The sequence below is a fragment of the Dothidotthia symphoricarpi genome, assembly GCF_010015815.1.
Source record: "Dothidotthia symphoricarpi CBS 119687 unplaced genomic scaffold P153scaffold_12, whole genome shotgun sequence".
In the NCBI taxonomy this organism is placed as follows: Eukaryota; Fungi; Ascomycota; class Dothideomycetes; order Pleosporales; family Dothidotthiaceae; genus Dothidotthia; species Dothidotthia symphoricarpi.
In genome coordinates this window covers 414,308-430,075 of record NW_022985019.1, presented here as the reverse complement: position 1 = coordinate 430,075, position 15,768 = coordinate 414,308, and the positions used below count along the sequence as shown (strand labels likewise).

The 15,768-nt window shown below is 54.6% G+C and overlaps 6 protein-coding genes across 6 annotated transcripts; 2 read left to right on the top strand and 4 right to left on the bottom strand.

Moving 5' to 3' along the window:
• On the bottom strand, positions 1-2,507 carry P153DRAFT_367540 (P-loop containing nucleoside triphosphate hydrolase protein). Its single transcript, XM_033668294.1, has one exon. The coding sequence runs from the start codon at positions 2,217-2,219 to the stop codon at positions 375-377; it is 1,845 nt and encodes a 614-aa protein (XP_033522780.1). The 5' UTR covers positions 2,220-2,507; the 3' UTR covers positions 1-374.
• A 190-nt stretch (positions 2,508-2,697) lies between these two features.
• P153DRAFT_376550 (Low temperature viability protein) lies at positions 2,698-4,187 on the top strand (the record flags this gene model as incomplete). Its single annotated transcript, XM_033669668.1, has 2 exons — positions 2,698-2,717; positions 2,771-4,187. The coding sequence occupies 2 exons, from the start codon at positions 2,698-2,700 to the stop codon at positions 4,185-4,187; spliced, it is 1,437 nt and encodes a 478-aa protein (XP_033522779.1).
• Positions 4,188-4,261: 74 nt separating this feature from the next.
• P153DRAFT_342035 (snare-like protein) lies at positions 4,262-5,452 on the bottom strand. The gene is made up of 2 exons (XM_033665953.1): positions 5,119-5,452; positions 4,262-5,062 (listed from the first exon to the last, which is right to left on the bottom strand). The coding sequence occupies exons 1-2, from the start codon at positions 5,153-5,155 to the stop codon at positions 4,614-4,616; spliced, it is 486 nt and encodes a 161-aa protein (XP_033522778.1). The 5' UTR covers positions 5,156-5,452; the 3' UTR covers positions 4,262-4,613.
• A 23-nt stretch (positions 5,453-5,475) lies between these two features.
• P153DRAFT_342031 (Pkinase-domain-containing protein) lies at positions 5,476-8,607 on the top strand. Its single transcript, XM_033665952.1, has 7 exons — positions 5,476-5,785; positions 5,839-5,908; positions 5,961-6,110; positions 6,223-6,598; positions 6,650-7,062; positions 7,114-7,251; positions 7,299-8,607. The coding sequence occupies exons 1-7, from the start codon at positions 5,661-5,663 to the stop codon at positions 8,340-8,342; spliced, it is 2,316 nt and encodes a 771-aa protein (XP_033522777.1). The 5' UTR covers positions 5,476-5,660; the 3' UTR covers positions 8,343-8,607.
• A 189-nt stretch (positions 8,608-8,796) lies between these two features.
• P153DRAFT_342030 (cap binding protein) lies at positions 8,797-12,201 on the bottom strand. The gene is made up of 6 exons (XM_033665951.1): positions 11,905-12,201; positions 11,474-11,717; positions 11,151-11,418; positions 10,202-11,103; positions 9,970-10,154; positions 8,797-9,918 (listed from the first exon to the last, which is right to left on the bottom strand). The coding sequence occupies exons 1-6, from the start codon at positions 11,987-11,989 to the stop codon at positions 9,041-9,043; spliced, it is 2,562 nt and encodes an 853-aa protein (XP_033522776.1). The 5' UTR covers positions 11,990-12,201; the 3' UTR covers positions 8,797-9,040.
• A 1,369-nt stretch (positions 12,202-13,570) lies between these two features.
• P153DRAFT_293374 (glycogen synthase kinase-like protein-3 beta) lies at positions 13,571-15,091 on the bottom strand (the record flags this gene model as incomplete). Its single annotated transcript, XM_033663893.1, has 7 exons — positions 13,571-13,710; positions 13,760-13,964; positions 14,033-14,226; positions 14,280-14,634; positions 14,689-14,772; positions 14,823-14,995; positions 15,046-15,091. The coding sequence occupies 7 exons, from the start codon at positions 15,089-15,091 to the stop codon at positions 13,571-13,573; spliced, it is 1,197 nt and encodes a 398-aa protein (XP_033522775.1).
• Between the last annotated feature and the right edge of the window lie 677 nt (positions 15,092-15,768).

The following is a 15,768-nucleotide window of genomic DNA, read 5'->3' as shown; positions in this document are numbered from 1 at the left end:
TAGGGGGTTTGTATATATTTATTGCATTTTATGATGGGGTTTGTTTTGGGGGTTGTTTTGTTCGTTTGTTTATGTGACTGCTGCTAATCGTGGTGTAGTTGAGTAGAGATTCTATCCCCCTCTCATCATCACCATCTTGAGTTAGAGGCGAAGGCGTATTCCTCGAGAGACTCAAGGCACGAAGTTGACACAAAGACATGGCCTTTCCAGCAGAATACAGGTATAACGGTACGATGTAGTACGAAGTGGTATTCCCTCTATCCCTCCCCACAACCCCCATAACGAAACCCCGCAAAAACGCCAATCATGCAAGCCATGTCATAACCTTGTTTGGGAAAAAAAAGCCCATCCATCCCACACTCAAGTCAACTCGCTCAATCATACTCCGTCTTGACCTTCTTCGCCCTCTTCTTATTCGCCTTGAAGTGCTTCTTGCTACTGGTGCGAATCTCACTAGGATCCACATCCCTCTCAAGGGCGGTGATAGTTTTAAGTTTCCTGCCGCTCAGCTCCTTGCCCTGCTCGCTGTACTTGTGGTGGAAGGGCATGCTGGTGACTGCGTTGCCCTGGCCGGGGCCGAAGAACTTCTTGTCCATGCGGGCAGTCTTTTGGCCGGTGACGGGCGCGCCGGAGAGGGCGAGTATGTCGAGGTCGTCGTCGTCGACGTTGGCTGTGTCGTCGTGTGCGTCGGCGGCGGAGGAGGAGAAGCCAGCGCGGAGGGCGAATTGGGCGCGGCGCCTCTCGGGGAGGTGGGTGACGTCGTAGAGTTCGCGGTTGAACTGCTTGGGGTTGATGGGCTGGTCGACGGGCGGGGGGTGGACGAAGAGGAGTTTGCCCTTGACGTAGTCTTTCAAGATGTACCTCGCTGCTCGAGACTCGTCGGGCTGGCCGAGACCTTGGGTGGAGAAGCCGCGGGCAATGGCGTAGGCGCGGAGCATTTCTTCAGACGTGGGGATGCCGGTTCCGCCTTCCTCTTGGGGTCGGATCTCCATCTTCATGCCGTAGATGGCTTCGAGGAAGGGCTGCGGTATGCGCTGTGCTACAAGACCAGCGGGCCCGGTGTATTCTCGCAGTTGGTCGATGGGGAGGACACCGCAGCATACGAGTTCGGCTTTTGTGAATGCGAAGTTGGGGAACACGAGACCGGGGCAATCGCAAAGTACGACCTCCTCGCTGAGATGGACCGTCTGGAAATGCTTCGTCTTTCCTGGTGTCGCCGAGACGGACACTTTCTTTGCGCCGATCAGAGCGTTGATGGTGGAAGACTTTCCGACGTTGGGGTAACCAACGAGACCGATTTGGGTCTTGCGACGTACGCCGTTCGGTCCTGTATCTACATCGGGTGAGTTCTCGAGGAACAGCGCCTCGAGGTCTTCTGTGGTCAATATCCGTATCCGTTCCTCCTCCTCCGATAGTGGCGCGCCCTCGTCGTTGGCCGACTCTTGTTTCTTGTCCTGGATGTTGATCTTCTTTGCCTTCTTTACTAGGTCGTCATCCTCTGAATCACTGTTCTCCTCTACATCGTCCTCACTCGGAGATTCGTCCTCGTCTTCCTCCTCTTCCTCGCTGCCACCCTCACTGTCCTCCTCACTATCCTCCTCATGCGCCCTAGCCTCGTTCAACTCCTTGGCCAGCTCAGCAGAGAAGAACTTGTAGTTGATGCCCGCCTCGGTGAAGTAGTCGGCCCATGCGCGTCGCTGGTCCAGTGTCATCATATCTGCCTTGTTGACCAGCAACAGGTTGTTCTTCTTGGGGTCCACCTCTTTGACGTAGACCTCCAAATCCTCGGACCGGAAGAGAAGCGGGTTTCGGGCGTCGACAATCTGCACGACCAAGTCTGATCGCTCGATCACTCGCCACAGCTGCCTCCACACTTCGAGGTTGCGCTCGAAGGGCGTCATCAGCAAGTCGTTGTTCTCCTGCAGCTCAGCCAGGCCTCTCCGCCACTGCAAGAGAGCCTCCTTCTCGTGGGTATCCAGTTCCTGTGGTGTCGTCTTCTCGTCCCACTTGGGACGTCTGGGGACGCTCAGCCGGTCCCTGTTCTCCCTGTGTTTGCGCATGATGCTGCGCTCGTCTGCGGCGGACAGCAGGTATGGGTTCTTCTGGTCCTTGTGGATGATCTTGACGTTGTTCATCTTCTCGGCGGTGAAGTCGGTGCCGGCGAGTTCAGCCGTCGACAGGAATTCGTCGAGGGCGCCCTGCTCGGTGACGGAGCGCATCTTGACCCATGACGCCTCCTTCTTCTCGTTGATGATGTACTGTCCAATGTTAGTCCAGGCTCTGTCGGTAAATGTAAGGGCGCAGACTCACCTTCTCGCCGTTCTGCCCCGTCCGCTCGATGCCAGCGTTGAAGTTGCCCTTGCGCATGTCGGCGCCCTTGCCCTTGCCGAACCTGTCGTTCATCAGGCTGTTGCCCAGCCCGACGCTCTTCTTGGATTTTGCGAGCACCATATTTGCGGTTGTGTGGGGGTATCTCGTGTGTGTGTGTAGGTTCTGGTGGGCTCAAGTGAGGGGTGAAGAGAAAGTTAAAGTTGCCCCACGCCGATTCATCATCAAACTCGGCTAAATTATTTTTTTGGCCAGAGGAAAGTGCAACGGGCGCCATTCGACTCTTTTGTCAGCGTCTTTTCTCGATTCCAACGGCCAACAATCACTTCGCCACTCGGAGCACCTCGCAGACAGCCCGCAACCGCCAACATGCCTCGCCGAAAGTTCATGTGTGTGCAACTCCAGGCGATGCGAATGTCGAGTACCCCGCTAACCCCTCCAGCGATAAGAAGACAGCCATCAACTACAGACTCGTCCACCGCGCCCAAAATGACCCCCGCATCCACGATGAAGACGCCCCGCAGATGGTCTTCGCCGAGACCAGCGCGCCCAACATGCGCGACGAGTCGGAGCCCGCGGGCAGTTCCCGGGCGTCGCAGTACTCGGCCGCCACAGGACGCAGCAAAATCAGGTCTCGTCGCGACCTAGAGGCCGAGTTCGAGGCCAAAGTCAGGACAAACGAGGGCGAGGCAGCCAACCATGGCATCTTCTACGACGACACCGAGTACGACTACATGCAGCACATGCGCGATCTGGGGTCCGGTGGAGGGAGTGCCTATTTCGTCGAGGCGCCTGCCGACAAGAAGAAGGGCAAGGAGAAGTTCGACCTCGCCGATGCCCTGCAGAACGCTTCTCTGGACGAGAGACGGAGCGACGCGGGATACAGTATGAGCAGCACGACCAGCAGCGTGAGCGACATCTTTGGCGAGGACATGGCCCCTTCCGAGTTTGTGCGCAAAACGACATACCAGGACCAGCAGAGTGTCCCAGACGCCATTGCTGGATTCCAGCCAGACATGGACCCGCGCCTGCGAGAAGTCCTCGAGGCGCTGGAAGATGACGCCTACGTAGACGATGAGGACGACATATTCGCCGAACTCGCAGAAGACGGCTACGAGGTCGACCAGCGAGAATTCGACGCAGCCGGCTACGACGAACAAGATGGCGACGCAATGCAACGCTTCCTCGACAACGACGAAGAAGAAGACGAAGGCTGGCAAACAGACGACACTATCAAAGCCTCGTCCTCCCAAACCAAGAAGAAGTCCAAGCCAACAGACCTGGACTCGCTCCCCGCTCCCGACGAAGCCCCAGCCCCCGCCGACGCAGATGACCTCGCCTACCTCGAGGAATTCAAAAAGTTCAAAAACGCCGCAAAGGCACCAAAACCAACCGCCCCCTCAGACACACAATCCTTCCTCACCGGCGCCTCGGCACTCACAGCAGGCGGCCGCAAGAAAAAGCGCAAGGGCGCCATGACATCCACATCTGGGTACAGCATGTCGTCGTCGGCGCTGCACCGGACTGAAGGCCTCACACTGCTCGACCAGCGCTTCGACAAGATTGAGGAGGAGTACGCGAGTGAGGATTTCCCCGACGATGTGTCGTACGTGTCGGGCATGAGTAAGATGTCTGGTATAAGCGGGATGAGTGGTATGAGTGGCATGAGCGGTATGAGCGAAGCGCCGCAGCTGAGGAGCGACTTCGACAACATCATGGATGATTTCTTGGGGACACATCATGTGGCTGGGAAGAGGAGGGTCAAGAAGGGCAAGCAAATGACAGGGTTGGAGCAGCTGGACGAGGTGAGGCAGGGCTTGGGGCCGGCGAGGTTCAGCAAAACTGGACAGAAGGTGTGAGGCTGGTGGGGTCATTCGTGGGCATTTGTTTGGCGTTTAAGGGTTACGAAAAGGTCGAGGGGTGTTATGTTCATGGGTTGTGCTATGTTATACCCATGTGAAGAGATGAATGAATCTACGCACTTGACTGTTGTTGTCTCGTCTTGTCTATATGTATCTCGCCCTTCTATATATGGCTGTGGGATCGAATCGAATCCTCTTCAATAGATCCTGTCGCCTCAAACTCCCTTGACCTTATACTCATCCTCGCCCTAGATAGCTCCAAAGGATTCAACGCCGTAAATATAACGTGGGGTATCATAATCCGTCTACCATGCCCGTACCCAGGCCAGACTCGGGCCGTACTCTCTCTCTTCTTGGCACTCGGCCATTCCAACACCGTCCATGCTTCAATTCATGTCTATTCCTTCCCCATCCCCACCCCCCTCACACGGGCAGTACAGCCTCGATAAACCGCTCCAGCCCCGTCTCAAACAGCTCGTTCGCCACGCCAATCCCCCCCGGGTGTTCCGTCGGCGCAAGCGGATTCTTCACCACATACTCGACGTACAGATTCGCCCAGATCTGGTGCAGATACTGGCGCAAGTTGATGACTTTGGTGTCGGTGAGCATGACGAACTTCATGCGCGTCGGCGTCTCGTAGTAGTGCAGCTTGTACTCGCCCGTGCGGTAGGACAGGAACGTGTCGTCGGTGCCGCCCAGCTTCTGCACTAGGTTGCGCAGCGAGAAGACGAGCCCGAAGATCAGCTTCTCGTCGTCGGAGTGCGAGAGCGGCGCGCGGGTTGGGGCTGCGGGAGGGGCGTCGGCGGAAGGCTTGCTGCTAGAGGATGTTGGGCGTGGGGAGGGGGTCCAGCGCCGGCTGTAGATGCATTGTGCTGGGGGTGCGGTCAGTGGGGAGGTTCGGGAGGCAGGACTACCGGGGTCTGCGTACTGTGTCGATCGAAGATGTAGAATGCGTAGAGCACCATTATGACATGTATGTGTATGTGTTGTTGCTGCAGTCGTGTGCGCAGGCTTGTTTCACGCAATAGCGAGTCGTGTTGGATTGCGGGGGCGCGGCGGATGGAGATAGGTCGTGGTGTTGGAGGTCGCGATGCCTAGCCAGGTAACTCGACGATCTCGCAACAGCAATCGAAGGCTCGCAGCTGTTTGATAGGAGCGGGCTGCACAAGCGAACAGGTCGCCAAGGGGGCGGTGACGGCGATGGACAGAATGACGGTTGCTGCCTCAGGCTGAAAAGAAATGCATCCTCCTGCTACGTAGCTAGTGAAGGGGCAGCAGCTTCCCCCCTCCCCATCACCGAGCATCATCCTGGAGCTACAGTCGATCCGTCGCCGCGACCGCCTGACAAGCAGCTTACCCTACCCACTCGCCCTCTCCACCCTCTCCCCACCCTCTCCACATCGTGTCTGGTCCTTTTCGTGTCACACTCTATCCTTGCAACCCTTATCAGTCTTATAATATTATTGCATCATGTCCGCTCCTGCTCCCACAAAGCACGCTTCCGAGTCGCATGTTCCAACAATCTACACCTCCAAACCTGCCCTCGACGTTCCCATCCCTGGAGCGACCGAGAGACCACAGCCAGTGAAGTTTATGTGCGTCGTCGTCGTCTGCTGCTGCCCCGCGGAGGTGCTGATGCTTGCCATAGGTCCACACCCACATACCAGAGCCCGTTACGACATCACAGGCGAGCGGCTTCCTCTAATAGACACGTCAAGGTACAGTCGACGCGGCGATTGGAGAAGCGAGAGAGCCTGACGACGACTGCAGGAAACGCTCAATGCCCGGTCCCAGTACAGCAACAGCGAGGATGACGGCACCGCCCAACACCGCATCAACCAGTACTGGATAAAGCAGGAGATTGGCCGTGGTTCGTTTGGCGCCGTCCAGCTCGCCGTGGACCAGTATGGCCAAGAATATGTGAGGACACCAATTCTCTAGCTTCCCACAAAGAACTATGGCAGCCACTTTCAATGCGGGTCACCTATATGGATAGAAATGGGGGGGCTCTCGCTGACATGTTGGAGTGTAGGCTGTCAAGGAATTCTCAAAGTCCCGGCTGCGGAAACGCGCACAATCGAACCTCCTCCGCCGACCGGGACGACGACGCGCTCTTCCTGCCGGTATAGGCTTCAATTCGCCGCTCCATCGACATTCGTCCACCGAGGAAAACAATGCCTTCGAGCTGATCAAGGAAGAAATCGCCATCATGAAGAAGCTCAACCACCCGAACCTCGTGGCATTGCTCGAAGTGCTCGACGACCCGGAAGAAGACTCGCTGTACATGGTCATGGAGATGTGTAAAAAGGGCGTTGTTATGCAGGTAGGTCTCGATGAGCGCGCAGATCCATACACAGAGGAGCAGTCGCGGTGTTGGTTCCGGGACATGATACTGGGCATGGAATATCGTACGTCTCGTGCTAGAAGTCGTTGAAGGCTACAACTGACGACTCGGATAGTTCACGCTCAGGGAATCATCCATCGAGACATCAAGCCCGACAACTGCCTCATCATGGAAGACGATGTGCTGAAGATTTCAGACTTTGGCGTGTCGGAAATGTTCGACAAAGAGGGCGATATGAAAACTGCGAAATCCGCTGGATCGCCTGCTTTCATGCCGCCTGAGCTGTGCGTCGCCAAGCACGGCCGTGTCTCTGGGAAGGCTGCGGATATCTGGTCCATGGGCTGTACGTTGTATTGTCTGATCTTCGGCAGGATACCGTTTGAGAAGCACGGCATGCTCGAGCTCTACGAAGCGATACGGGAAGACGACGTGCAGTTTGACAGTTCGTGCGACGGTGATCTCAAGGACCTCTTCATGAAGTTGCTGGAAAAGGACCCAAAGAAAAGAATAACGATGGAACAGCTGAGAGTAGGTCGTACCCGCTTGCATCTTCTACTACGAGTGACTGACACGTTACAGGAGCATTCGTGGGTCACACGGCAAGGGACCGACCCTCTATTACCCACGTCGGAGAACGTGGCTGTCATCTTGGATCCGCCCACTGATGAAGAAGTCAATGCTGCTATCACTGGAAACATGGGCCATTTAGTCACTGTTGTGAGTAGAATCCGACTCTCTTTGTCACTATGCTGATCATCGACCAGGTCCGAGCGGTAAAACGTTTCAAGCAATTGCTCTTCAGACGGCGTCCAGAACGCCTGGAAAGTATATTAGGTAGTGCTTCACGCATGGTCCAACCTCCGTTATCCATGCGACCTTCGACATTACGAAAATCGAAATCGCAAGACACTCACGACCGACAACCCCTTGAAGGAGCACTGACTACCGAAGGCATACATCGCAACATCATTATCGACAGTAACAACCGCAAGGTCCCTCATAACTCCAATGACATGGCGTTCATAAAACCAAGCCTTCGAAAAGAAACTAGAAGCCATTCAGGAGTCAACACTACCGCACCAAGCAGCCCAAGCACACTACAACCCATAGACACTACTGGGGGCAAAGTAATACATGAAAACACGTCATATCGACCTGGGCCATCGCAGCCCATCCTCGTCCCTGGCGCGGCATTGCACTCTGGACCCTCTACGCCCACTGTCGGCAAAGGCCACGCCCACAACCCACTAGAAGACACGCTCTTCCTCAACATCGGCACCGGCGGAGACTACGAACCCACACCGGAAGAGTCATGCATCATCTCCGAATCCCCATCCAACGCCGACATGAACGTGTACGAATCCGCGTACGAAGAAGAAGTGCAACGCATCATCGCCCAACGCAAAGACCAATACCAAAACCGCCGCCCAACGCTCTACCTCACGCGCCGCGTCGAAAACCTAAACTCGATCCGCGACAACGACTGCATCTTCGACGACGGGCAGGACACGCGCCGCGACATCAAGGGCGGGTTCAAGAGCTTCGTCCAGAAAACTAAAGAGGATATCGAGGCCCGCGGCGAAATGCAGAAGCTGCAGGAGGGTAAAGAGGGCAGGCTGAGTAGAACTATGCGCAATGTCCGCGAGGCTAAGAGGCTCGTTGAGGAGGCTAGGGAGCGCGTGAAGATTGAGGACCGAGAGAAGGAGCGCGAGCGTGAGAGGAGTCGGAGTGTTACGCCGCTGAATAGGACGGGGAGCTCGGGGAGTATGCTGAGTCGGAGTGGGACGCCGGTGGCGGTTGAGAAGTGAGGCGTGGTGTGGCAGTGGATGGTGTTGGATAGGTTGTGGTGATGGTTATGGTTACGATTCTTATTCTGGATACGTGTATGGACTCCGGCCTGGCTGGGAAACAAGCAACATTATTGCTTTGGCAGACTGAATGGGGTTTTTTATTTTCTGGGGACTGCCCTCCCCCTCCTTTCATGGTGTACAGTCTCTTGTAGGTAGCTTCAGCTTTACCTTGTACACGAATGGAGTTGGTGCTTATTCGTAGCTTTCTACTCAACACATACACATACACACACACATACATATCTTCTCACCCCGTGGTAATCCAATCACATTCTTTAGCGTGACCTGCAGACTTTACTTACATCCACTCCATTTACGCACCATGAGGCGAGCCGCGGGCGCCGCTGAGTGCGAGGACCCATTCACATTTATTTGTAGACTGCGATGCAACACCGCAAAACGCAACAATGCAGGACCAGAAAAGTTTAGGCTATGCTGTACTATACTATACATATACACTTCTTGAGCCTCGTTCCCATTCCTTTCCCCATTCCCATGCCGTAAGCACCCAGCATGCTCTAAAGAAAAAGTGCACTCCATCCCAGAAACGCCGCTCGCAGCCTCATCAGCCCCGGCGATTTTAATTTCCATTCCACCCCATCAAAGCCGCGTGATGAAACAGAGGAAGTAGTAGATAAGAAAGAGAACCCCCCCATCTACAAGAGCGACATCTGCGCCTCCGCATCCGTAGCAGCAACGACGTCCTCCCCACCATCTTCCTCCTTCATAACCTCATCCGGCTCAGCGGCAAGTAATCGAATACGGGCATCGACCGCATCCTCCCCAACAACCGACTCCTCGACCTGCGCCTTGCGCACAAAGACAGTATGCCAGCGCTTTCCCCACGCGCGAATAAGCGCAACCTGATCATCCGTAAGCGCGCCAGTAGCCTGTTTCTCCTGCAAGACGTCCGCAGCGCCCTCCGCGACGCCGCGCATCGAATCCTCAATATACTTGAACAGGTCGCGCGCGGCGTCGCGGTCCTTAGCCAGCGTCGCCTCCACCATCTCCATCTGTTCCTGCGGCAGGCCTTTTTGCAAGCGCGCGGATGCGATCTGGCGGTTACGATTCGTCACCTTGGCGACGGTGTTGGATACCATTTCGAAGACCCAGCTTTCCGTTAGAGCTTCGCCGGCGCCCATGTGGCTGCCGAAGACCCATTGTACTACCGTCATGGGCGCGAGGATCGTGTAGTTGAGCAGGATGTCGATGATTCGGACTGCGACGCCGGGCTGGTCTTTCCAGTATTCTACTACGCTTGCGACGATCTGGCGGCGCGCGACTTCGTTTTGGGATATCTCGAGCAGGCGGTCTTTGCCCCGCTCGATGCAGGAGAGTACGTGGGATAGGGATTTCGCACCGAGTCGGCAGATGGCGGTGACGAATGCGTCGGTTGATGGGACGAGGACCTCGGCGATACCTGCTTCGAGGGCTTTTTCGTGGATCTTGTTGATCGTCTCCTGAATGTCCTCCGCCGAAGCCTTCTTTCGCAGCTGATGAAGCAGTGTTTGGCCTTCAACAGCATATGGCGTTTCTGCAAATAGAGATTAGTTGTGTCTAGACTTTAACGCTATATTGTACATACCCTGGTTTTCGTATTTGAAGTCTGGACTGTTGTCTTCGTCCAATCGCTCTGGGATCATGGAGTGCATTTGTTCGGGCAAGGTCGATCGGATACGCTTAGCGAACGACAGTCGAATTTCTTTGTCAAGCGCAGCAAGGATGAAAGCCTTCTTTGGATGCAAATTCGAGATCTCGAGATCAACAAGCCTGGTCACTGATTAGCTGAGCCTTAAATAAGAGAGTTTATCACATACCATTCCGTCCATCTCCATCGGAATTCGAAGTTACTCAGATGATGCGAGAACCAGTCCAGGAATCGGTATCCCAGCTCAAGATCCAGTACGGGCAAGCTGGTGTATATGGTACGGATAGCTCGTCCAAGTGACGGGGCGATGGCGGCCGGAGCGACTTTACAGCATTGCGTGATGAGCGCATGGTAGTAGACAAGCTTGTGCTCAGCGCTGGGCAGTTTGAACAACTGCGAAAAGACGGCGTCGATAATCATGTCCTCAGACTTGTACTGAACTTTCTCACTGACTGCATCACGGAACTTGTCGAAAGGTGTCCCGCGCTTGGCAAAGGTGTCGATAGACCAGTAGCAATCCAAATCTACAAGGAACTTGGCGACCATTTCCCGGTTGAAGTCTAGCTGATTGATCGTGTCGACGATACCATCTCGAATCAAGGACGAAGCAATGTCGGAAGTCTTGGGAACAGTGCAGCCTTCCGTGTCCGCAAAGAGAGAGAAGTAGGCTTCCGGGAAGATCGGCCTAGGTCCTGGGTTGACAGGCGACGGAATGGTGAAAGTCGGGAAGGCGTGGGTTGGGGGAGCGGTTGGTAGAGTCTCATCCTCCGTCTTAACCCTGCGCAAAGCCTCGGGGTCGAAACGTGGAAGACATCGAAGTTCGAAACCGGACTCGGATTCGCTCGTGAGTTGCGCCTGCAGAAGACCAATCACACTATGATAGCCCATTGGCTTGTCGCCATCATCTCCGACATAGGAATGGATCAGGCCCTCGATTGGAACCATGTTACTAGCAACAATGCCCGTGTTTGCCAGCAGTTGCTTGGCTTGTTCGTGGAAGCGGCTTCCTCCAGCGACCAACGCGTACGGAACCGTGAGAAGGATAATTTTGATGAGCTCGATGCCGACAGTCTGGAACGGTTAGCAAGTTGCAATGAACCATAGCAAATTCGACTTACGTCATTCTCATTGGTTGTCTGAAGATCCACGACAGTGTCAAACAACTGGCTCAAAAAGGTGAAGACGCCATCGTCTTGGTACAGCGCCTGCAGACAGGCGAAGAACCTCAGAAGCAGTTTGAACTCCTTCCACTCGCCAGCATTCAGCGCCTCCTGGGCACGATCTCCAACGCGCTTCATAGCCTCCATGGTGATCTCTGGTTTGACATCGTTTCCGTAGAAAGCGACTGCTGCGACGAACGGAATCTTGAACGGTTGCTCGATGATACTGTGATGCGTTAGCAGAGATTCACGGAACACGCACTTCTCCAAGGTTTACGTACAGTTGAACGAACACGTCAAAGAAGTCGGACCGGAGACGCTCATCATCGTATTGTTCACCAAAGTACTTCGCAATCTCGATAGCCTCGTCCTGTGGCAGCTTGGTGGAGCTGGCGATGTTCAAGAGCAGGCGACGAAGTTTAGGAAACGGCGGTTCTTCGTATCGGCGGCGCGGAGGGCCTTCGTCATGGCGACGTCGCTGAGGCCCGCGACGGTCGTCACGGTACGCGTTGTTGTCTTCGTCATCTGCGCAGTAACAATTAGCATGTCGCAAACTCGATAGCGCGCGTGTGATATTTCATGGAACCCGTCCAACACCAGCTAGCAAACAGAGCATCCAGTCTCTCCAGCAACCTTTTGCGACCGCCAAGTGGGAGACACTGAACAATATGTCTCGTATACGAGACTGGGGGAGGACAAATCATAAACTCACCATCGCGACGACGCTTGTTCCCTCCTCGATAGCCACCTCGGTCGCGCCTATCATTGCGCTCCTCCCTCACATCGAGATCCGCCATGGCTGACACGCACGTAGCCACTAACCTGAGCCGACGAGTTTCTGGCGAGTCCTCGCGTTGCGGACGGTAGTAGTCGCTGCGCGGGCAAGGAGAGCGGTCGAGGTCGTGGTAGTAGGGATTTTGGGGTGTTGTGTAACGGGAAGAGACGTGTTCGCGCTGCCGGGAACGTCGACGGCGGTGTTCCTTGATGAGGCGCGTTGGAATTGGAGCTGTGTCGAAGTCGAGGATAGCTTCAAGTCGCGCTTGCTCGTCACGGCTAGCCCTAAGATTGTCTTGGCGACTGGGGTGGACGTGCTCCACCTCGCCAGACTCCATGGAAACATCATTGGACGACGAAAGTGCCTTGACGGCATATGCATCTGGTGGGGGCTGTAGAGTGGTAGTAAAACCTTTTAGGTGCGATGGTACCAGGCTGAAATTGATATCGAGCCAAAGCGGGTACTCCACGTCCATGCTTGTATCCATCATCTCATTCATATTGACTTTGGAAAGCTGATACTAGTAGTTAGAATGAGAGAACTTTGTCGATGTCAGGAGTTTCGTGGGGAATTGAGAAACGGATACTACGAAAGTTGTGTAAGGCCAATACTACCAACGAGCGAATCTCGGGTGAGATCAAGAGACAGGTAAAGGTAACAAGTCGACTTACTTAGTGAGAGAGATATAGCTCATGAGCTTCGAAGAAGTCGAATCTACGAAAATGAAACAGCGTTAACATTGCTGGGCCTTGATACTAGGAACTTCGCATTTGTCAATTCTGTGGTCAGTTTAACGCTTCTATACTTCGTTCACTCCACAACCATGGAAGGTATGCACAGAAAAAACACATAAGATCGCAATCAAGACCAGGCAAGAAGAGATTCAAGGGAGGAAATTGGAAAAGACAGTTTCACCGACACATTGACAATTTCTCGCCCCAGTACTTATCTAGGTCCAGCAGTCTGCCAGTCCATATATGTTCCCGGTGCAAGCCTATCCGCCATAGTCCATGGCCAGATCCTCACTAAAATTGATTTACGGTCCTCAAGGAGATGAGGGATCATAAAAGATCAATTTCGCCAGCCCATGTCTAGTCCAACCAGACAAACCTCGAATAGAACTCCTGCATGCAAAAAAAACATGCATTTCAGCCAATGCCAGCCAGCGTGTCATAGAAACTCGGGCGCCAAAACCATCCTAGGATGTCCATAGCCGGCGCCTCCTGACTTTTGTCAGTTCCTCATTGCCTTCATCTTGCGACCATTTGTGCTCATCGAACACCTCTGAGGAAAAAGGAAAAGAATACATCTACGGTGCCGGCCCGTGAAGGTTGTGTATAGACGGGAAGGCCAAGAGCCGAAAGCAAAGAAAACCAGGCCCTTTTCGCAAGTGTAAATATTGGTAGCATTTTAAGACACCCAGATATGGCAGGGAAGGGGTGTACACGTTGCAGCATAAACACCTGAAAAACCGACACCCAAGTGAGACTTCAAAATGGTTGCATCTCTGAGGGCGGAATAACTTCGTGCTCGTGAGCGGAGAGGAGCATATGCCGCGCTGCATAGATGAATTGGTATCGTTTTCGCATTAGAGGGGCAGAAATTAATCTAGCCTTGCCAGCATTTGGTCCCTTATTAACGGCTTGAAGTTAGGCGACTCAAAGTCCAAACCGCGGGCAGCCAAATCAGCACGAATGTGTTGGGGTACAAGCTGCTGGTTGAGATGAGGCGCAATTGAGAGTTCTAAGAGTGTCAGTCGTTTTGTCATCCCTGATAGGAACAAAGGAATTACCGTGATGGGTGAAGTTGTAAAGCACTGGCATTTCTCGCACAGCTCCGTTGGGATGACGTGAATCTGGCAGACGCGTGGTGGGATCCCTCAACTCGTCGAAGAAGGGGTGCACCATGGCGTCAATGGCCGACAGACGCTGGGTCGGTGTGTACTCGAGCAACTTGGAGATCAAATCGATTGCATTGGGATCAGCCTTCCGGAACACCTGAAGCGCTGTTAGCTTGCATGTACAAACGACACATGATGTGTATTCTGGACCGAAACTGTACATACCTTATTGAACGGATGCGGCTTGATTTGAGGGAACTTGTGCTCCATGTAGTTGGGGTTCATTGTACGGATCTGGTCACGCGTAGGTGTTCCGAGGACTTTGATAATCTCAACAAGTTGGTCGATACCCGACTCGCCAGGGAACAGAGGTTGACCGAGCATGAGCTCCGCCATCACGCAGCCAGTTGACCAGACATCTGATGTACGTTAGCTAGGCGAGGCGCAAGCGCGGGGGTGTCCGATGACGTACCAATTTTGGTGGTGTAATTGGTGGCTCCGAAGATGAGCTCAGGTGCTCGGTAGTACCTGGAGCAGATGTACGACACGTTGGGCTCGTTTTCAACCAGGATCTTTGCGCTTCCAAAATCGCACAACTTCAACACACCGGTAGACGGATCAAGCAGAAGGTTCTGAGGCTTGATGTCCCTGTGGCAAATGCCTTGCGAGTGGATGTAGGCGAGCGAGCGGAACAGCTGGTAGATGTAGAGCTTGACCTCAAGAATAGGCATGACTGTCTTCATCTTGTTGAAGTAGCGCGAGGCACGGTACACGGTCTCGGGAACGAATTCAAGCACGAGATTCAGGTACACCTCGTCCTTCTGTGGCTGCACCGGTTAGCTCCATGCAATGCACAGCCGCGCTCGCTGGTGGATACGTACCCGCTCGCCATTGTTGTAGAAGAAAGCCTTGAGTTCGACAATGTTGGGGTGTCGGACGATGCGCATGATCTGCAGTTCACGGTTCTGGCTCGGCGTCAGCAGTCGAATTACGAGCATGACATGCGCAAGCTCACCTTGAAACGCTTGTCCTGTAGCACGCGCTTGATAGCCGCATCCTCGCCGCTAGGCGACAGCTTTGTCTGGAAGACGACGCCAAAGGACCCATTTCCGACAATCTTGCACTGCGTGTAGGCTAGGTCCTTGTAGTCGCCTGTCAGGCCGTCCTGGACCTTCTCGCGGATGACTTCTGCACGGGCGTTAGCATTGCGGTGGCTGCAGGGCGCGAGATGCACTGACCGCCCATTCTGAGTGACGAGAAGGCCGATGGCCGGTTCTGGCTCATTGTTTGGGGAGATGCGTTGATGGGGAGATCCGGCAAGCGGTGCGCGGATTGCTACGAGAAGTAGGGCGAGGGGTAGTTGAGCAGCGTCTGGGTGACGTGTTGATAGTGTGTGAGGAGGGTGGTGGTGGTGGTGGTGGTGGTGAGGTGTCGTAGGAGGTGCGAGGAGAGTGTAGGTGGAGTGCAGGTGGAGCGCTCGTGGTGCGGAGCCAGCAGGTGACGGCTTGGGCAGGCGGGTAACAGGCGTGGCTTGGTCACTAGTCAGGCAACACGGGTCGTTTCCGGGCGCAGCGATGCAGGAGGAAGGTGCAGGCGCGGTGAATGAGGAGCAAGAGAATAGTAATTGACGTTGAGAGCTGCAGATGGAATTGAAGATTGGAAAGCGGGCAGATGATGAGGTTAGGGCGGGGGAGCAGACGCAGCGCAAGCGCACTAGTGCTAGGTAAAATCGATGCCAACGTGACCTCGTTCGCAGCGCCCTGACCAGTGAACCCACGACCGGCTCAGGAGTATGCGCACGATGGTGTACCGCCGGTGAATGGGACCTGGGAATTGAGGGTCCGCAGCGGAGCTTGACGCAGCGTATAGTTCGATAGTTCGTTGGCGAGGCTGCGGTTCCTTGCAAGCCGGAGCAGTAGATCGCTCTTTCTCAAAACAGACGTCACCGGGGCGCAGCTTCC

Bases quoted from the DNA above. Each gene is read 5' to 3' on its own strand.
- P153DRAFT_342035 (XM_033665953.1), bottom strand. From the start codon at position 5,155: ATGGTGCTCTACGCATTCTACATCTTCGATCGACACA. The intron at 5,063-5,118 runs GTACGCAGACCC...CCGCACCCCCAG, and splicing joins CTACATCTTCGATCGACACA to CACAATGCATCTACAGCCGG.
- P153DRAFT_342031 (XM_033665952.1), top strand. From the start codon at position 5,661: ATGTCCGCTCCTGCTCCCACAAAGCACGCTTCCGAGTCGCATGTTCCA. The intron at 5,786-5,838 runs GTGCGTCGTCGT...TGCTTGCCATAG, and splicing joins CCACAGCCAGTGAAGTTTAT to GTCCACACCCACATACCAGA. The intron at 7,252-7,298 runs GTGAGTAGAATC...ATCATCGACCAG, and splicing joins TGGGCCATTTAGTCACTGTT to GTCCGAGCGGTAAAACGTTT.
- P153DRAFT_367540 (XM_033668294.1), bottom strand. From the start codon at position 2,219: ATGCGCTCCGTCACCGAGCAGGGCGCCCTCGACGAATTCCTGTCGACG.
- P153DRAFT_342030 (XM_033665951.1), bottom strand. From the start codon at position 11,989: ATGGCGGATCTCGATGTGAGGGAGGAGCGCAATGATAGGCGCGACCGA. The intron at 11,419-11,473 runs GTACGTAAACCT...AACGCATCACAG, and splicing joins TTTGACGTGTTCGTTCAACT to TATCATCGAGCAACCGTTCA. The intron at 9,919-9,969 runs GTATGTACAATA...CTCTATTTGCAG, and splicing joins CTTCAAATACGAAAACCAGG to AAACGCCATATGCTGTTGAA.